Source organism: Serinus canaria, chromosome 7 (assembly GCF_022539315.1).
Source record: "Serinus canaria isolate serCan28SL12 chromosome 7, serCan2020, whole genome shotgun sequence".
NCBI classification, from domain to species: Eukaryota; Metazoa; Chordata; class Aves; order Passeriformes; family Fringillidae; genus Serinus; species Serinus canaria.
This window is the reverse complement of record NC_066321.1, coordinates 6,452,824-6,473,815: the sequence shown is the minus strand read 5'-3', so window position 1 is coordinate 6,473,815 and position 20,992 is coordinate 6,452,824. Positions and strand designations below refer to the sequence as shown.

Here is a 20,992-nt window from a genome sequence, read left to right as displayed (position 1 = left end):
TGTGTGGTGTCACCATTCCTCTGCTCAGTCTTGGAACATTCCAGGCAAATCAGTATTAGACAGAAGTTGTTTTTAGCTCTGGCCATAGCTGTCACAGGCTGAACCTGAAGGATGCTGAACATCAGCAGTTCCTGCTGATCCCAGCCTCTATTGGACAATGAAAAAAGCTCTGTCCTTCTTTACAGTGTCCAACCCACCCCACCAAAAAAAAAAAAAAGTGGTTTGTGAAGTATTTGGAGCTTAATTAGTCAGCAGCTCAGAGATTTAGCACATCAATTTCTTTATGTAAGAGGAAAAGAAGAGCCAGAAAATAGCCTTAACAATATTTACTGTCCTCAAGTTCGCAAGACTTCTGTTGACCTTTTTTATTTAAATATCCACATGCAGGCATTTCAGCATGTATGATTTTTCAACCAGATTGTTTTAATTAAATTTCAAAGTTAAAAGGCAATTTCATTCTCATATTTCCCTTCAGTACACATGACTCTCACAGATGTTTAAGTGGATTTAAGAGGAAAATACATTGTGATTCCTCCAATACATTTTAATTGGATTAATTCTTCAATTTTTTATGAATGAAACCAGTTAAGTTAATGAAAATGCAATGTCACATCTTTGGGGACCAAGGTCTGGAACCTCTCCAATAGCAAGAACTGTATTTAATTACTTTAACCTGTGACTAAATGGGTGATTGCAGTATCCTGCATGGGAGTTAATTAATGTGCATACCTTGCATAAATCATATTCATTATCCACTGTCATTATTTAATGATATTCTACCTATTCTTGATATGTTAAGATTTTTAACACAGGGATATATATATATATATATATATATAATCTTCCCTTCATCTTTTCATTTCATTAACGAAGCTGATGTAAAATTCTAATTGCAGCCAGATGAGAACATTCTTATAATCCTCTACCAATTACTGCAGGAATAAAGAATCTAAGTTGATCACCCAAATTTCATGAGCTCCACACAGTGATTTAAACAATGAGGTAAAATTTTGTACCTTGACTGTTACAGACACACAAATATGAAGTCCAAGATCAGCTAATTACATGAGAAGTCTTTGAGGTTAAATTTCCTCTGGACATGCAGGATCTTAAGGAAGACATACATTTGGGAAGATCAGGCAAGTGTGCTGCACTATACATCTGTATATTTCATCAGTATTCTGTCGGGTCTAGTTCTAAGATTACAACTACTTGTTTAAAACTGGCACTGAAGTTGTAAAAGAACTCATTGTGATGTAACTTCACGTGAACAAAGGCATGCAGACTGGCAGTGGCATGCACTGAACATGAGCTGAACTCTCATTTTCACGCATGGTGATCAGAACTTTAAATAGCTTTTTGCACCCTTTGAACCCATAAACTCAAACCACGGCTGAAATTCCATCCCTGAACACGGAGTGCCCAGTGAGAACAAACCTGCACGCTGCAGGGGCTTCACTGACAGGCTGGAGCTGCTCACCTGCAATGACACAATTCCTAATAATAATTGATCATTTTCTTGTGCATTTCTCTAGTGTCCACAAGCTGATATTGCCAGCAGACAGGAATTTTCTAGGAATTAGTTGTGCATTCCAAATCTTTGCTTCCTTCCTCCCTTTCCATGTCCTCCTGTAAATAGGCTGTTCTGTGATTAGCTGGCATTAAAAGAGGAATCCTTGCTTCAAACATTTTTCTATCTGTTTTTAACTTTATTAAGCATAAAGGTATCCGGAGCGAGATTAGATATTTGAGCTATCGTATGAAATAGATCGCAGTCATTGGGTGGTCAGGCAATGGGATAGGCATCACAGGGGGGTGGTGGAGTCAGCATCCCGGTGTTCAAGGTGTTACACGCGGACACGAGGCGATGGGGTGTACTGGTTTGCGGGGTTACAGTGGCGGTGCTGGGCTGACGAGCGGACTGCATGTGTTTAGAGGTCCCTTCCAGACTCCCCAGCTCCGTGACTCCACGGCTCCCTCCCCTCACGGCCCTCACGCCGGGGCCGCCATGGCAGCTACCTCAGCCCCCTGCAGCCCACGTGACCGCGGCCACCCCGCCGCGAGACTCTATGGCGGAGGGCGCGCGCGGGCCCCGGAGCTCTCGCGAGAGCCGCGATGGAGGCGGCGGGAGGAGGCGCCGAAGGAGGCGGAGGAGGAGGTGTCATGGCGGCGGCGGGCGCGGGCTCCGCGGGGTCCGCAGCGCGGGGCGGCGGCGGCTCCTCGGCCGCGTCGCGCTGGTTCTTCAGCCGCGAGCAGCTGGAGAACACGCCCTCGCGGCGCTGCGGCGTGGAGGCCGACAAGGAGCTCTCATACCGGCAGCAGGCGGCCAACCTCATCCAAGACATGGGCCAGCGCCTCAACGTGTATCCGAGCGGGCACGGGCATGAGGGGCGGCGGGGGCCGCGCGTGGAGGGGCGGCGGGAGACCTTTTTCTTGGTGTGGGAGCTGTCCCGGGAGCCTTACCGCTGCTCCGTAGCCCCGGCCGGCGCTCCCGCGGGATGGAGCCGTGGCCTGGAGGCACAGAATGGGAGGAGGAGCCTGGCGAAGCCCCCGCGCCGCGCTCTTTGTCGGCGCTCAGGGACGCGGCTTCCCACCTGCCCTCCCAGCCGCGCTGTGGCCGGAGCCGCTTGTTGGGGCTTTTCTAAAGTAAACCCGAGTTGCCGTTTTACCCGAAACGAGCAGCTCCTCCTTAGCCATTCTTTAATGTGATTTTTGAAAGGGGAAAAAAGAAATCTATCAGAGCAAGGCCAAACCCTCAAATCCCTTAGTGAAATAGTTGAACTGGAACAAAACAAAAGCACTTGAGAGAGTGTTTCAGTGTGTGTCGCCCATTGAGGAGTTCTCATTCCGTGGGTGACTGTGGGGAGCCTGGCGTAGGAATCTCCACATGGTCTGCGGAACAGATGGGAACGATACGTGTAGATTTCATTAAGGATGTGTTATTATCAGTTAAGTGCCGAAGTGTCACGTCCCTAATCCATTTTCAGCTGAAGACAATATGTTGAGAGCAGTGATTGATATGGAAAGCACATCGCTTTCAGTTCTTGTCGACAGTTTTCTTAATATGTAGTGTTTCCTTCATTTAATCTTCCAGATCTCAGCTTACCATAAATACTGCAATTGTTTACATGCACAGGTTTTATATGCATCATTCCTTCACAAAATTTAATCGAAACGTAAGTATGATTTTATGTTTAATTATAGCATGCCCATAATTTTGGCAGTTCTGACTGAGAAGTGTTACACGCAGGAGTGTGAAGTGTGACTTGTTTTTAAGAATTCTAGCTTCTTATCAATGGTTTAGAAGCAATAGTGATACTTGTTTCCAACTTTGGATTACTTTAACTAGTGGCAATTAGATTTTATCTTCTGCCATCAAAATAAAAAAAAATAAATAGGCACCATCAGCAAGCACATTTCAGATGTGTGAAGAATACATTTAGATGTTTCAAATGTGGCTGGTGTTTATGTGCTGAAGTTTGAAAGGCTAATGTGTAGGAACACACATTTTTCTTGGTGAAGTCAGTGGAAGTTTTGGCATGGTGTGTCTGGCAATGATAATGTGGTTATGTGTGTATCCATATGGATTATGTAGCTGTCCCTAAAGCAGTGTAAATTGTTTTAGCTAGTCTAATCTTGAGTGGTAAGTCATATTAGATAAGCAAAAATTTTACATGTATTGAGGTAAATCTTGTTTTGCCTAATAACCTGGTCATGTTGACTCTGAACACAGAATGTGTTGTTAAGAACAGAATTTTTCAGCAGAAATGCTAGCTGTCGTTGAGGAATATTGTAACATGTATGGAACTGGAGATAACAACTTGGGAATTTCAGGCTTTTTTTCTGAATGTCCAATACTAGATGCAATACCTGGAAAAATAATAATAGTATAATAGTCTAGGTGTTTGGGGGGTTTGTTTAAGGAAGAACAGTCAAGAGTGATGGTGGTTTGTCATTAAATGTTAAGGATGAGTTTTCTTAGATCTTTTAATGACAAAACAGATTGAGGCTGACAGATGTTAGGTCTAGGTCAGAGCAGACTTTTACCTACCAAGGGGTAGACTCTTGCAAACCTTGCACTGTCTGCAGTTGGGGCAGGTACACAGTGGAGTACAAGGAGAGCCAACTCTTCTTCCTGTCATGAATTTATTATTGATTGAGCAAACGGGCATCTTGTTTGGTGCCTGTTTAGCTGGAAGTACATACTCATTTGTAGGCACATTTCAGAAGTGTATATAATTATTTTTCATGCAGAATCTGAGCTCAACTCAAATTTCCAGCGCCTTGTTTCCAGAACTGCAGTGTTCATCCATACAAGTTCCTCTTTATCCCCTCCTGCTGCTGTTCTGCTCACATACCAGTAACCTGGAGCTAGTGGAAGAGGAGCTCCTGTGGCATCCAAAGTTTTTGGGACTGTTGAATGGCTTGTGGGCTTGATAAGCTAGAGCTGCTTGGAGTGAAGAGCTGGCTCAGTGTGGAGCTGCTGTGTTTATATATAGACCAACATACCTGTTATATCACCTGCTGGAGTGCTGTTTGCACTGTCAGCTGGTAATCTGGGCTAGAATTAGGCAGCAAGAAGCTTTGGCTGCTGTGTTTGGGTTTTCACTGGATGCTGGTAAATGACAGTCACTTGGAACTGGCAGTGCAGTAGTGTTTGAATGTGTAGTGCTCTTTTTTTGAAAACTATGGCTTAAGTTGAATTATGAATGTTAAAATTCAAAAGAAAGCTGTGTAAGGGCTGACTGCCATGGAAACTGCAACTATTACAGGGGAGGGAAGTGTACTGTTTAATTAATTCTCAGGTAATAATGTTCAAAGTTAAAGGCAAGTGATCTGCAGGTTGTACCTCAGCAGTACTGATTCTTGCTGAACTCTTTTTTGTAATTCTTAATGAGCATAAGACCAGAGAGTGGCTTTATGTATGTGCTGATGGGCAAGAGCATTTTCTTTTTTACAATTCTGTAGGGCAAAGAGGGTCTCCGTGAATGGAGTCCCTTTTAAAATACTCCCAAACCATCCATTTGGTCCTCTGTAAGAAAGCAAAAGCTGAGAACTCTAATAAATACTTAATATCAACTCTTCAGAGTACTTGGCAAGCTAAGAAATGTAACAGTATTCATCTCTGCAAGAAGAAAGTAACCCTTGGGAATGAATAGTAAGGTACTGGCAGTCTCAAAGGTAGGACCTATGCAGTATATGCAGTATATCTCTAATATTTCTTTGTTGTGTGCACGTGGTGCTGTTTATCCAAGGCAGGAAGGAATCTGAATGCTGGGGCTAGAAAATTAGATGGCCATTAGTCAGAATGCCTTATGATCTTCAGCTGAAAAAATGTGGCCTGTGTTGTCTTGTTTTATTGGTAGATGAATGTTTTTAGTCTGGTAATTAGCACTTGCACATTTATCATCATGTGTAACTGCCAGGTTACACAAATACACATGTATGTCATGTATGTGACATGCACTTAATTGTTAACAAACAGGGATAGATGTTGTCTTAATTTTATGGGCTTTTTCTTCAGTATAAGTTACTGCTAAACAATTTTACAGGCTTTCAGGAGTTTAAATCATCTGTGAACAGGGAACAGAATTCCCAACAGTATCTTCAATCTGAAGGGCCACAGGGGTAGCATGCACCAGTTAATGTAGTCTTGGTTCATTGGAATGTATTATATGTACTGCTTATCAGCCAAATATCCCCTTTTTTGTGAAATTACTGTGAGGTAGCAAGTCACTTTTGAGTTGCTCTGGATTGCCTACTGAGTACGTGCAAAGAAGAAAGTACTGAGGTTTGGATATTGCAGGCAAAGTCCTTGCAAGGTTGCTGTGCCCCAGTGAGGATGGAAATTTGCTTTACCAATTCTGGGAAGCAGAATTGGATGCCCTGACTACTAATTTCCCTGGCTGTGCAAATGACAGGAGCTACTGTGGATCTCCTCAGCACAAATTATTCTTTCTACATTGCTGACCAGGGCATAGGGACTTTGGGTTGCTGAGTATAAAGTTAGTCCGTGCTAATATTGGGATGGGGAGGGAGCTTGCTGGCTTTTTATAAAGTAAAAAGTATTATACTTTAGAATAACTGCAAAATTAAAATTCTTCTGCAAATACTGTTTCTATAGTACTTGTTGTGTTACATTGTTATATAGCAAATAGTTCTTTTGGATGCTTACTCTTCAGTACCCTGTGATTTGAAGAACAGAAAGGGGGGGAAATCCTTCACATGCTGGCAATGAGAGGTAAGGTATCCAAATGGGAGCTGTAGTTTTTAAATATAATCCTTAGAAATGCCATGTGGAATACCAGCCAAGCAGTTGAAAATAGCCTTGATGATGTCAGGGGGTTTTTGTGACATACAGTGGAGCTTAGTAAAGAGCCTAAAGAAGGCTGCATGAGGAATTGTTTTCCTTCAAGTGCAAGGTAGGTGAGTTGTGTGGAGGGTGTTTTGTTTCCAGTCCTCTGCATTCCCCTCCTTGTGCCCTGTCCAAATCACAGTATTAAACAGTTGACTTTGCAGTTTTGCAAAGTTCTTGAAACTTTTATAATATGCTTCAAGCTCTAGTGAGGCTGTTTTGGGTACTTCAGTTCTGGTTTTAATAGTGCAATTTAACATATTTGCTGCTTTTATGCAATGTGAGCTCCTGGTTATAATAAAAAAAATTCCTCACAGCTCTTTGTGTTCAAACTTGAAAACCCCTCTCGTAGACAGTAAGCACTTAATGTCTTAGGCTAAACTGTATCAGTCTGAAAACATACTAATATTGGCATTGGAAGGGAGAGGTAGGTCTCAGAAAACTACATGCATGCTGCTGATGTGTTCTGAGATTTTTCTGAGTGCCTTTGTCATTACACTGCCTTTTACTTTTTAAGTGAAAAAGGACTTTACCACAGTTCCCAGTGAAACTTGCTGTATAATGCTTTTGGGTTGTGTAAACAAGGCTCTTATATTTTGAGGATTTTTTCTATTTCTGTGGGACTTGGCTAGTAATAAAGTGGGATTTAATGTCATATATCACATGTGTTCTGAAGATTTCTCAAAGACTATTTGGGGTGCATAGTATATAATTACTCTAAGTTATTTTGATTGATATCAAATTCAGATATCTATATATAGGAAATACACTATTGCTTTGTCTAGTATGTTTCTTTAATTTTGCTTTTTTTTTGTTCTACTTTGCTTGGGTTTTTTGCCATTTTTGGTAATTGGAAATGAATGAAAGCATTTGAGTAGCTTTGCCAGTTATACACTTAGCAGGGTGTGTTCACTGAAGACTACATTTGTGCCAAGTCTGGAATTTTACTAGGATGTCTATTTTTCTGAATCAATACCAAGGGAGCTAAAAATAATGGCCTACTCTAAGCTGGGAGTGAGAACCCTTGTCCTAGATAGGATAAAGACCTGAAATTCTTTGGCCAGAAGCCAACACTTCTTTTTAAAGGAAATAGTTAATTGGGCTGAACATAGATTTCTGATGAACCAGAGTTATATGACAGTTAACCAGCTTGACTTAATCAGCCTCCAGAGCTGTGTTTTGTGTAAGGTTTCGGAGATCAGGAATTGTGTGGAGACTTCTTGGCCAGTTCTGATCTTCTTCAGTAAATCAGAAGAGATCCTGAAGTCAGCCTGATGGTACTTTTTTGGAAAGTAGAACTTTGGTGCAGTCAGACACAGAGTAACAGTGAGTGAGAATATGCTGGTGATTTAATTATCTGGTCATTGGTGACTTGGTTCAAATAATGCCTCTGTGAAATGGAAATGTTTTCAGCTATGGCAATTGTTGAAAATTGAGTTCTGTAAAATATCTTTATATGACTTGTATATGCTGGGTTATGCCTGTGTGTGCTGCCTGACATCTTCTGCATTTTCTGCCACTTCAGAGCTGTTGATACTCTCAATTTCTGAACTCCAGAAAGTGTTTCCATCATATTTACTGTTTAAAAGTTTTACCTCCCAGTGTGAGACACATTTCAAGTAGTATGTCCTTGGCAAAGTAAATTCCTTCCAGAATTTTAAATCATTACTTCAAGCAATGGGGATAGGAAGTTCTACAGAATCATCAGAAGTATTAAATGACAGTGCTAAAATGGCCTTGTTCAGCAGCACTTCACCTTGGGTTTTTATTTCATTTGTTCATCAGGCTTAGGTTACAAGTTTCTTAAAAAGAAAACAGGGGTTCTTGTCTCCCTTGTGAAAGAATTTGCTCCCTGTGACTTGTTTTGGGTAGTTGGTTTTTATAGACTGAGATTTTTGCTTGATTTCTCATGGCACACTTGTACTCATCAAAGGATATTGCCTTACCAGGGTGTCAGTTTCCAAATCTGCCAACTTTAAAGTTTTGCTTAAGATCCAAGCGGGATTTTCAAAGTGATTTAAGGATGCAAAAAAGTATTCTCAGTACATTTGAAAGCTTCTGAAATTTAATCCTTTAAATGTTTAATTAGTTTGTTGCAGTTTTGCATATATTGAAAAAATTTATACCAAATGTTTCATTTTGGCATAAAAAGGGGCTGCTCACTGGCAAAAAAAAAAGCAAATCTGACTTTAGGGGGCCTATGCCTCCTATTTAGCCTAGTTCTATGTGGACATTGAATGAGAAATCCAATACTTGCACCATGCATTAATTAAATACTCAGCTAGGAGCTATTTCAATCTCTGAATAAATGCTTTTTACTGGCTTAATTTTAATCATTTTAATCAGCTTATGTCTAGATGATTTCTAGTACCATTTTAATTCCTGGTTAACATGGGCAGCTTTTGCATGCGAAGAGAGCCCAATTCATCAGTGATTTGTGGTTTGCTGTGTTCTGTCTGCACATCAGTCACTCTAGCTGACAGCAGGCACCAAAATTCTACTTCACAGCTCTTAGGTGATACTGAACTGCCACCTTATGACTTCCAGAGTTTGATATCGATTTTCATCTTTAAATGTAAAACTGTGTAGACTTCTGGATAGAGCTGCTGTTTTACAAATCCTTATGCTTTGTTCTCCAGATACTGCTGGGCATATAGTAAAGTTTCTAAGAATATATGTGTATATATAAAGTTGATTTCACTTGTAGAGCCTATGTTTATATAACAAGCTGTTTTTATTAAAGTTTTCTGCAAAGTTTCTCACTCTTTGGGAGAATTAAATGTTACCAGAACTTGTGATCAGCTGTTTTACTGAAAAGATGGTGTAGTGACTCGCTCTGTGCAAGAAATTGGATGAACTTTCTCATGAGGTATATTTAACTTGAAACAGCCTGTTCTACTGTGACTAAGTCTTCTGGGCCAAAATATTTTACGTTGAGCTAGAATTAGTTTGACCTCAGACATCTTACTCACAAATGTAATTTAACATTATGCTACTCCTTCCCTGCTGCTGAGAGAATTGCATCAGTTACAAAATAAAACAGGACTAGTTATATTTTTGTTGCCTTGCATGACTTCAAAACTGAAAAAAAACCCCACAAGTCCAACTTCTTAAACCTTTCTGTGCTAGTTTAGACTCCATAAAAGTTCAAGTCCTGCTTGTAAAATGTTTAAAAATACACGTTTTTCTTCTTCAGATAATGTCTCCCACGGCATTGTTTTTGGCTGCAAAAGTGGAAGAACAGCCACGGAAACTTGAACATGTTATTAAAGTAGCAAATGCCTGTCTTCATCCTCAAGAGCCACAGCTGGATACAAAGAGTGATGTAGGTGGAAGTTATGGTTTCAAATATACATGGTTTGAAAGATGACATTTCTCCTAATGATTTGTTACATTGTCTTGCTGGAATATTGCTCTCTGCAGCCTAGGAAGAAAAGCCTTTGTTTTTATACCATTTAAGTCTTTCTATTACTTAATGCAGTTTCTTAAAGACTCACTTATTTGTTATGAAACTTGAAGAGATTGCTCCATCTTGAAATTCTTACAGCACCCACCTGACCTCCCAGAATTGCTTTGCTGGAATAGATTGTCTGAGATCCAGACTAAGTTAATCTTGTGAAAGGCAGGCTGGTGTAACTGAATTTGTAGCAGTGTGGGTACTGGTGGGAGAAAGTAACCCCAGTGTGAAGTGTTGTGAGTTGTCAGTGTCATGGGCCTGGGTGCTGGTGCTGTGTCCTTTGTTGCCAGTGCTGTACCAGACAGGCAGTGTGTGAGTGAAGTTCTGATTGCTGTGTCTTCACCTGTCTGCTTGTTTGTTTCAGGCGTACCTTCAACAAGCCCAAGAGCTGGTTATACTTGAAACAATAATGCTTCAAACTTTAGGTATGTCTTTCTAAATACTTCCTGTGCAGCCAGCTTGCCATGAAGAGCTAGTGGGACCCAAATAACTGGATTTTTGATGTGCTGTTGGTACACTAGAATTTAACTGTTTCCCTGTGTAACTTCTGAATTTAGTTTTGTGTTAGCAGTTCTGCTGTGTTCACTGTGGAGAAGAAAGGTGTGTCTGTACTTGTGAAAGAGATGTTTTTGACAGTTTGAGGTAGAAATGTGTAGGCTCCCAAGTAGTAATTACATTGACATTTCTTCCCGTAAGGTAGCTTGGTGTAGTAGGCTGGCTGTGCATGTCCTGAAGCAGTTGGAAAGAGCTTTGTACCCAGTGCTCTTCCCCATTCTGCCTTTCCATCGAAGAATATTATGTAAATCAGGTGCTGACTCTGAAGGAGACAAGTTGTAGTGTAGCCATTTAATGGCTTCAGATTATTCCAAAATTTGAAGTGGAATGTTTTGTCAAGACACTCTTCTGACTAAAATACCATAGAGACAATTACAGCCAGAGGCTCTAGAGCACTGACTTGCTCAGATATTCTTAAATACCACTTGGGGTTCTGTTAAAAAAAAATAGCTCACATTACTGACCTAGTTCTTAAAACAGTGTCATAAACCAAGAAGGGTTTCTTGTGTCACTGATCTACAAATTGATTTAATTTCTAATTTCATACCTGCAACCTGTTCAAGTGCTAGAAATCAATTAATAAAAGTATACATGGACACCATTGTGTTTGCAGTACAGTTTTTACTGACTTAGTAACTTGCTAGAAATTGTTCAGATATATTCAGCTTTAAAAGATCGTAATTTACCAGGTTATGCGTGTATAGGATTTGAGGTTACTGGAGGAATATGTTAGTAATGGATTACAAAGTGGTTTTACCATCTGCCATTCAAAAGTATGAAGAGGTAAAGAATAAAAGGCACTTAAATAATGTTACTTATTCTTCAGTGCAAAGGTTTAGCAAAGATTTTAGATCTGTGGGGAAACATAAGGGGTTTGCTTTTTATTTTACAGATGCAAATGTATATAATTCTAAAATGTATTTGTAACCCCTCAGGTTTTGAGATTACCATTGAACATCCACACACAGATGTTGTGAAATGTACACAGTTAGTGAGAGGTCAGTGACTTTTAACCACTTCTGTAAGTCCTTTTTTACCTTACTTGTAAAATTTGAAAATAATGTTATTTGTCTAACATAATTTTTCATCAACTATGTTATCCAAAGAGTATGTTTAAAATTAATTATTAAAACTTTGATATTTACTTTTAGAGAGTCACAGAGTCCAGTCTTTTGTCCTTTTTTTTTTTTTTTTTTTTTTTTGTTTTCTGATTAGCTTTGTTTTTAATAGTAGCTGTTCCATGTGTTCTGGAATGACAGAAGCAGCCAGCAGTTGAAAATTGATTGGCCAGATCCATAGTATCATTCTGAGCTGGTGGTTGTCACTCTGAAGTAGCTTTGCCCATTGATGGTTAATGCCAGCTTTTTGTCTTAGCAAATCTTTTCAGGTAATGGACTGAGGGACAGGGAGTGCATAGCAAGTCTGCTGTCACATGCAAATAGGTGTGACTAATTGTTTTTCTGTAGCAGTGTGTCCTTACTTGTTTTGGATGGTAGCACAAAACCCCAAACCTTTAGTTAAACATATCCTGTAACTTCTCTGCAGCTCATTAATGTGACTGGCTAGAAACCTGTTTTGTTCTCAGTATTTTTTGTGGCATTTTGGCACATCTTCAGTTCTTGAATCAGTTTCTTTTGGAGCTTTAAAAAAAGATTAAAACACCCTCTTATAAGATGTAAGATGAAAAAAAATTAGGAATCAGTTGTAAAAGCATCTAAAATAAGCTTTTCGCTTTAATTATGTTTCTTAAGTTAAAAGTGTTTTAAAATTATTAGACTATGGTTGTTAGTCTCTAGTCATTAGCTGGTTTTGCAGTGAGAAATGCATATGTACTTCTAAGTTTTTGGTGTTTTTTCTTCTCCCTCTATAAAATATAGGTACAGCCTGACCCTGTTAATTAGATTCGGTTTGTAGTACCTTTGGAATTAATGGTGTTCTTTTAAGGAAGGGTGTCTCTTACTTGTAGTAGGTTCCTGGTGAGTGTCTTTGGACACTGAGTAGGACTGGTGCTGTAACTTACTTGCATTTAAAGAGTTCTGTTGCTCTCTTTGCTGTAAGATAATGATTCTCTGCTTTCTGCCCAGATTTGGTTGTGACTTGGTGCATGAGTCCAGTTGCACCTGAAATATCAATAGTCTGCACCAGCTGTTCTGTAGGGTTTTGCTTTGGCTTTTCTTAGCTGTTGGTCACTGTAAATGTGAGCACATTTTACTCTCTTGGGTAGCCCCTGTGCTTCTGTTTAGTGTCTGGAGCTGTGGGGAGGGGTGGGGGAATGTTGTATTGCCTCAGGATTTCCACATCAGTGTGTGTCACTCAAGCCTACAGGCACACTGCTACACTAACTGGATTTCCTTTCATCAAGGGTAAATACCACTCTAAGGCAGTTCAGCTTTTCCCTTTGTGTTTTGTAAGCTAATTTTTTGTACTGACAAAATTCATACTTTGAAGATACTGTGAATTTTTTAATTTGACATATTTAAACTAGAATTTAATGTCAGAAGACTTGAAAAAATACTTAGAAGTCTAAAGTGATATCAGGTCTTGAAATGTGAAGATTTCAGTGAGGGCTAAAAATCCATGTAGCTCAAGGACTGGTGCACAGTGAATATCATGTCTGATGTTCAAAATCTGTTCACTGTAGGAGGTGTGCTCCTTACTGTGTGTGTGGCTGGAATCCTTGGGAGCATGTCCCTAGGAGTGGTGTAGACTGTGAACACAATATTTGAGTACCTCATATCAAAATAAGAAAAAAGAAACTAATTAATTCATTTAAAACATCTGGCATGAGATTTGAAGTCATGCATGCAAGTCAAGCAAGAATAGAATAACTGCCATGGAACATTGGTTTTATGTGTTGAGAGGACAGGGAGATGGGCCCATGGGCACTGTGATTATCTTTAAAGACACAGTGGTAGGAGTTTAGTTTTCTGTCCCTGAACATTTATTTATTGGACAGTGTGGGTTTTCAATGTGAGTAGATGCAACACTCAGACATTTGAGTCCTGAAGTTTTTAAAATATACCTAAGATTTGTCAGTGTTAAACCTTTAGTACTAAAGGGATTGACTGAGAAGTTAAAGAAATCCAAGGTTACTTCATCCAGTTCTGGTAAAATCATCTTGGACAAAAAACCCCACAATTTCAGAAGGCAGAGATACCTTTACTTACCCCAAGCCTGTTATGATTACAACTTTCAGCTGCATGTTTGGAGAGAGGAGGAAGGGAGGAATGTAATGTCTGACTGAGTATCAGAAAAGAAGCAGCAATGTTAGCTGAGGTCTGCAAGTGTGCTTCTGGATTTGGCTTAGGATGGTGGGAAAGGGGCCTTTGGCTGACTAAACTGCAGTGCCTCAGAGGATGGCTGATTCTCTCCATCACTTTTTGCTGTCCTGTATCCAGGGTAATTTGTTTTATGCAGTCACTGTAAGCTATCCTCTTTAAAAACAAAATGAAAAAATAACAACCCAGGTTGTGTTGATGGTGCTCAAAAAACTCAATCAAGTCCTTTGTCAGAAGACTGTCTAGTCTGGCAGTGGCACACCAGAATCAATTGCTGGAAGCTGAAGATGAACTAGTAAGTTGGAGTTGGTGCAAATAAATATAATTGCTTCAACATACAACTAAAGAAAAAATGAATTCTTCTCTAAAATTGAAATCCTTTTTGAAAGTGTTACTGGGACAACACAGATCATTGCAGAGAAGGGGTGACTGGATGGATAGGTGATGATTCATGATGTTCAGGCATACAATACCTAGTTACTCCTTCTAGTGTTCAGAGACTCATGAGTTAATGAAATTGTTCCATCTTTGCAGTTTGGTCAGTATAGCAGACAAGGAAAATGGTGTGGGCTTAGTATTTTTTCTGCACCATTCTTCCTCAGTGTCAAGAGACTGAGAAGAGGAGACAGGACCATCATTCCTTAGGATCCCACAGGTCTAAGGAATCTGAAGGCAGTGGATATGTGAGGGCCTGTTGTCAGCAAGCTTCAGTGTCCATTCCAAGAATGCTCCAATAATGAAGAGAAGAAAGGAAAAAAAAAGGGGGGAAAAACAGCCCCACCAAAACACTACAAACTGTTCTGGCTTTGGCCCTTGCTGCCTTCAACACTAGCTGAATGATCAGCTGTGAAACTGCCCTGGTGCCAAGATTGTGGCATGGTCCTCTTACACTCTGGTGCAAAATCAGTCTGTTCTCAGCCTGCTTCTGGTGAAACTTGGAATCTGTATCCTCATCTCCATCTTGGGAAGTCTTCAGTCACTCCTTTCTCTGTGTTGGAACACAACCTTTTGGAAGTGAAGATGAGATCTCAAGGATTTCTAGGATTGTTCTCGCTACTCTGCAGGTTACCAGGTATCTCGAACACCCATGATCCTTACTAATCTTTTGTGAACATTGCACTGTCAAAGCCTTCCAATATCCCATAGTATCTGTGTGCAGATGCCATTGCTTAAATCAGGCTGAGAAAGACAAAATCAGCAGAAGACAAGGTGAAAATGCATCAGCTTTTTCAGAGGGTATTCTCATGAGGAAAATTTGAATCTTAGTAGTGTGGAAAGATGTGAAACACCAGCTGCACTCCAGCACTTGCTACAGGTGGCCTTCCCATTCTGAACTTTGACCTCAGGTTTTTATGGGCCTGTTCCCAAGTTTTAAATACTTTCAAGAAATAAAGCCACCAGGACTGCTCAGACCTGAATGCCTACAACATGGCCTCCTCCAGCCCTTTCCAGATACAACAGGCACCCTCCAGCATCCCTCTGTTCAGAGCCTGGGCCTTTTTGCTTTTGCCAGAAGGACTTCAGCCAGCTTTTCTCTTCTGATGCTGACAAGCTTATCTGCAGTCTCCTCTTTCTGGGGAATGCTCACACGTTGTCAGGGTCCAGGCATAGCCAGTTACCAGCTCCTAATGGGGACTTGGCAGTCACGTTTTCATGAGCATCCCAAGATCCAAGATAAGCTGTGTTGAAGAAAAGACTCAGGTGTCTTGGAACTGCAAGCAGTGAATTGTATGGCTATGCCAAATAAAAAGCATTTTGGTTTCCAGTTGGCAGCTCCTTGGAGACAGCCTCTTGGAAGGTGTGTCAGACAGCAAATCTTGTTTCGAAATATTGATGACTATTTCACTAATCCCTGTCTTATGGCTGCTTCTACAGCAGTGAGACAGGATGGATGTTTTAAATCACTCCTCAATGCTAAAATCTAAAACTGGTCATTCATGGCTGGTGTTGTAGCCATCGGTCCTGCGGCTTGTGAGTTACAAGAGCAGCTCTGCTGGCTTGTTTTAGTCCCTGCTTCAAGATGATTTAAATTTTGGAGATGCACTTTCCACTACTTTAATGGAAATAAACCACCAAAATACAGGAACCAAAATTCATTAGATTTAATTTTATTTATGGATTCTGCTAAACCAAAGCTGGCCTACATAGAAGAGTTTGGAACAGATATTTTCAGCTGAGCCTTGAGTTATCAAGGCTTTAGTTGTGAGCTGAAGTTTCTTGCTGGTTTTGGCAATGATTATTATTTAGCTGTAAATAAATTGAAACAGACTCATACTACTTTTAGTATAGATAAAGTATTTAGCACAGTAGTTTTTGATTGAGGCTAAAGTGTATGTTTCAAGATGTGATTCTTTTCTTCCAGGTATGTGTTTTGATTTACTCATCTTTCAAGCCGATGTTAAATAGAAGTTTTCTGACATCTGCTTTTCTTCCTTGTTCAGAAGGGACATTTCAGTGAGAGTAGAGATGCTTCTTGGTCTTGCTCCCTTAATTCAAACATATAACTTTACAGAGTTTATATATAAATCATTGAAGATCCTTTAGGCATTGCTTTGATGAAAGATGAAGAGCAAGACATCAGTTTCAGTCTTACTCAACCATTGTGTTATGACAATCTCATTTGACTTTTTTTTTTTTTTTTTGTGATTCCACCTTACCTTTTTAGATGGGAGGAAGAGGTTGAACTCCTTGGTTTTTTGGCATGCAATTACCATTACAGCATGCAAACTAAATAGCGTAACACACTGTCAGATCACCTTCTGATTATTATGGATTAGTAGAATTTGTGTGTAGGAACAGATTCTGTTACCTTGCAACTTCCACATTCTTCTTAGATTATGGCACTTCCTGGCTGTGTTAGCATAAAGACAAATCTGAATTTTATTCCTTGGAAATTATTAGAAGTTGAGTTAAATCACATTTTAATATGCTCTTGAAAAACTAAATTTAAAAGCCACTGTAGTATATCTTAAACTTTCTAGAAATATTATTAAAATAAAAGTTTAACAGTATTCCCTTTGACATAAAATTCAACACTACGCTTTCTGCAGGTAGCACTGATTTCAAGTGATAGTGTCAAAGTAAGAATTCAATGAAGGCTGCATTCAATCTGCGGTTAAACCCCTTGTGCCCAGCTATTCCATTAAATGCATGTTACAGTAAGTTCTCTTACCTGAGTGAGGAGCATTGGGGTGTCACTCTAGGGGTCAGCACTCTGTGGCTGTAACAGCTCAAGTCAGTGTTTCATTCCTGGCATGTTGCAGTCCTGTGGTTTGTTCCGGTATTTTTTTTCTGACTAACTCAAATGAATTTGTCTGTTTCTTAACGAAGCCTTGCCATAGATTTAACGAATATGGAGCAAAATGTTATGACTACAGTGCTCTTAATTAGAAGGAGCAGAAAACTGATTTTTTTTCTCACATAGCTTGGGGGCTGGCTGTGTTACAGGGCTTTGGGAGAGAGGTGTGGCTGTTTCTGGGGAGGTGGGAGGGTGCCCTGCCATGGCCAGCTCCAGGAGCAGATGGAGCACTGTCTGATGGCTGGGACTGACTGCCTGCTGCACTCCCAGCTCGAAGCAGGGATCCCCTGCAGGTGAGGGTGGGGAAGCAGCAGCGATTCCCAGAGGAGAGTGCTCACCTGTCAGCTGTTGGAGGGGAGCTGTCCTGTGGGCTGTGCAGGGGGAGGGAGGGGCACCGAAGGGAATGACAGGTCCAGCTCCCCTACTGAGTGTGTCTCAGTCTTCTGTGTCTCAGAAAAGATTATTTTAAAGGCTAGTTAGATAAAGACAGATCAGTACTTTAGAAATAGCTAGCAGTGATTTTTGGAAGGTAAAGCTGCTTGAATGTTGGAATGAACCTGACAAATTAGTGTAGATCTTTAATCTCTCTTGTTTTTCTTTTCTTACAGCAAGCAAGGATTTGGCACAGACATCCTATTTCATGGCTACCAACAGGTTGTTATCCTGAACCTCTTTGTTGCACTGTTGTAGCACACTATAGCTTCCTTTACTGCAGGGCCCCCTGATGTGTCTTACCCTTGTTGCAGTGGGGGACTGGGCCACCTCCAGTGGTGGTACCTCCCCGCCTGCAGTGCGGTGTATTGGACAAGGGCCTGATGGCACAAAGGGCTTAAATGCACAATGAGAAGTGTAGTGGTGCTTTCTGATGACTTTTTCTCGATTGTGAGTGCATAAGTCTAAAATTGGTAGCCTGAATAGCAGCTAAAGATTACAAAGAGATAAACTTAACCTAGAAATCCGAGCATCTTGGTAAGTACAAAACTATTTTTAGTTTACACTTGTAGTTAATGGCAGTTTTCTCTTAACTTTAAGTATACTGATTTAGTCTTAACTTATAAAATCCTAGTGGGCCTAAGATATTTTCAACTAGCTGATATTTCTTTTTAGATAGACTAGTACTAGCCCAATGTTATTTCTTTTAGAAACAGCTCTTTAATCTCAGTATATAATTTTAAAACTTAAGTACTTAGATAAATTTATAGTTCTAAGATTTCAAGTGGGTGTTTTGTAGACATAGCCTGTCATAGAAAGAATTAGAGAGCAGACTTTAGCCCTGATTACTTCAATTTCCCTCTTTCAAAACTGCTTTAACCTTTATTTAAGAGAATTACATTATGTGTAGATACAGTTTTTAAACAGTATCTGCTGGTTATTAGAACTGTTCAAAATAAATAAATAAATCCAGGTGGTTCCTTGATTGGCAAGACTCTGTACTTAAGCTGCTGTTAAGAGAAGTTATGCTAAAGCAGTGAAAGTGAACCAATGTGTTTGTGGTGCTGGAAGCTGAAGACAACGTCACAAACATCACAAATCCAGGCCTGGTGAAATCAAAGCCCACAAATAACTCACCTGGCTGCTGTGGAACTGCTGGGGACCTTCTGATTGTCTCATTCAGAGACTGCACAATTAGCTCTATGCATTATACTGCAGAATTTTAATTCACCATATTATACTGCCCTTTTTAGTACTTAAGTACAGTAGAATAATTGGTAAATTTATTTACTGTTCATCAGGCTTTTGGTAGCAAAATCAAATTAAACTTTTCTACCAGATAAATGCCCTGTCCTTTGTTTTCTTAAGGCAGTAGGGTATCTTATGAATTTATTCAACAAAATGTTTAACTGCTGTTGATTGACAAGCTATCTCATTCTGTATGTTAATGGTTAATTTGTTTGGGTTTTCTGTTTTACATGTTTGATTTCCTTTGGTTCCTCATTACGAAATGTGTGCAACAGCCTTCACCTTACCACATTCTGTCTTCAGTACAAGCCCACAGTGATAGCATGTGTGTGCATTCACTTGGCCTGCAAGTGGTCCAACTGGGAGATTCCAGTATCAACTGATGGAAAACACTGGTGGGAATATGTAGATCCCTCAGTTACTCTAGAACTACTAGATGGTAAGTCATGCTCCTGTCTCATTTTGAAATTCAAGGGTTTATTCATGTAAGGATGGAGCATAGTATGTGGTAAGAGTGTTCAGCTGAAATTAAGTATCATGTGCTGGATCTTCAGTGAAAGAAAGGGATAGGAGTGGGGAGAACTTCAGAAGACAAACTTGGGTTGGCTGGGGTGTCCACATACCTTTTGCAGGTGGAGGATAGAATCCTGCTTTTAAATGCTTTTCAGAACCAAGACAGAGATGGAAATCTGTCAGTGCAAACTCATGCAGTCCTGATTGTTTCAGGTACCTCAGTGCTGTTTCAGTGACCGTGTTCATCAGGCTGTACATAAAATTGCCATGTTTATGAAGGCAGTTCTGTGTTAACAGTTTGGTGTAGCTTGTGGGATCTCACACTCTGGTAAGAAGAAAGCATATGCCTAGAATACCCTACACCTAGAAGTTTGCTGTCTTTCAAGTTTGTATTTACTACAGTGGAGTCTGAATTTGAAGGCCAGATGTGCTGCTGTAGAGGAGGTGGGAGCTCCTGGGGCTTTCAGGTCTGTGTTGGACTTTGTTGGTCCTGGAGTGAAATTTTTGTTTCACAGTAATGTTGGAGATATCCAGGCTTCAGATGGTCCAGCATGTACTCTCTGTGCCTGCTGCTTTCCTGATTTGCTGAGTTGTTCTTTCCTAATGGCACTCTGGGTAAGGGAGGGTTTGAAAGTGAGAAATTGAGTAGATGTCATGTGAGCACAGAACCTGAGTGTGCTTCAAAGTGCAGGTTCAAACATCTCTGTCTTACTGGGCTTCTTTAAGCTGTAGCCGCAGTTCCAAACACCATACTGCTGCCTTCCCACCTGGCTGTGGGTTTGTGGCTTTGGTAAACATGCATTGTTTGGATTTCTAAAATCCCCCAGGGGAATGCTGTGAGCTCCTTGTGAACATCACTTAATGCTTCAAGCGTTTATGGAGCTGGGGTGTTTAACAGACCCAGGTACACTAAAGAGCTGAGGTAGTTTTGCACTTGGGAGCAGCTCAGGTTATAACTTACTTGTGGAATTCTGGAGAAGCCAGTTCTTCCAGACCTGTAAAAGATGTATTTTTGCATTCAAAATCTGACTCTACCCAGTTATTTTTAGCTTATTACTAGAATTAAGTCTCAATGAAAAGTATTTTTATTTGCAGCTGATAAGCATGGAGATGTGTGTTTTCCTGTGGGCATACTAATTGTAAGGATCTTTGTTTTATTGACACAGCCAGCTACTCCACCTTGAACGCAAATTATTTCAAAGCTGTTGTTTAAAACAGAGTCCTTCCAAGGGTCTGATGGCTGTGGTTTGTACAGAGCTGATACTGGTTGTTCCTGAAGTTTGATGGAATGACTGAAACAGTGACTTAGAAATTTATACTTTTAAGGAAACTTAACTCCATACTGAATAGGTACAGGCTGGATGGCAAGTGTGTTATTTTAGAAACTGTTGTTTCTATAGCTTTTGGTCTAACAAATCCAGGTTGTGCAAGAGTAAAACCAAAATATTATAGTTAAACCTGTTTTTCACAATGTGTGTAGTTATCAGAAGCCTGTCCCACATTTCTGTTCCACACTTGCCTAACAATTTATTAAAATTTTAATTCAGCTCATACACAGACTGTAGTATCTACTGCAAAAGCTGTACAACCTTAGACTAAGTTTTACTTGTATATTACAGAATCAGATGTAAAAATGGCTTTTCTTTTTCTTATTCAGAGTTAACTCATGAGTTTCTGCAAATACTGGAGAAAACACCTAGCAGGCTCAAGAGAATTAGAAATTGGCGGGTAAGAAACTTTCCTGTAGTGTCTAGCAAGCAGAGATGAACTCCTAGGAGAATTATGAACCAGGAGAGAAAGTTTAGTTATACTGTACTTGCTCTTTCTTCCTTCATCTGGGTTAGGAGGTGGTGAAA

At 40.2% G+C, this 20,992-nt stretch overlaps 1 protein-coding gene across 7 annotated transcripts in view; it reads left to right on the top strand.

The window, feature by feature from the left end:
- The first annotated feature begins 2,115 nt into the window (after positions 1-2,115).
- The window catches only part of CCNT2 (cyclin T2), a 25,887-nt gene continuing 7,010 nt past the window's right edge, over positions 2,116-20,992 (top strand). For 2 of the 7 annotated variants that reach the window (XM_018911269.3, XM_018911268.3), the window contains exons 1-8: positions 2,154-2,363; positions 3,095-3,176; positions 9,552-9,680; positions 10,177-10,237; positions 11,303-11,365; positions 17,552-17,597; positions 18,899-19,062; positions 20,794-20,864. In XM_018911269.3, coding sequence (XP_018766814.2) covers positions 2,164-2,363; positions 3,095-3,176; positions 9,552-9,680; positions 10,177-10,237; positions 11,303-11,365; positions 17,552-17,597; positions 18,899-19,062; positions 20,794-20,864 — 816 coding nt within the window. In that variant the 5' untranslated portion in view covers positions 2,154-2,163. Of the gene's footprint in view, positions 2,364-3,094; positions 3,177-9,551; positions 9,681-10,176; positions 10,238-11,302; positions 11,366-11,571; positions 14,718-16,695; positions 16,804-17,551; positions 17,913-18,898; positions 19,063-20,793; positions 20,865-20,992 lie in introns of those variants that run through there. The other 5 variants (XM_009087796.4, XR_007777950.1, XM_030240522.2 and 2 more) reach the window with 5 other exon arrangements.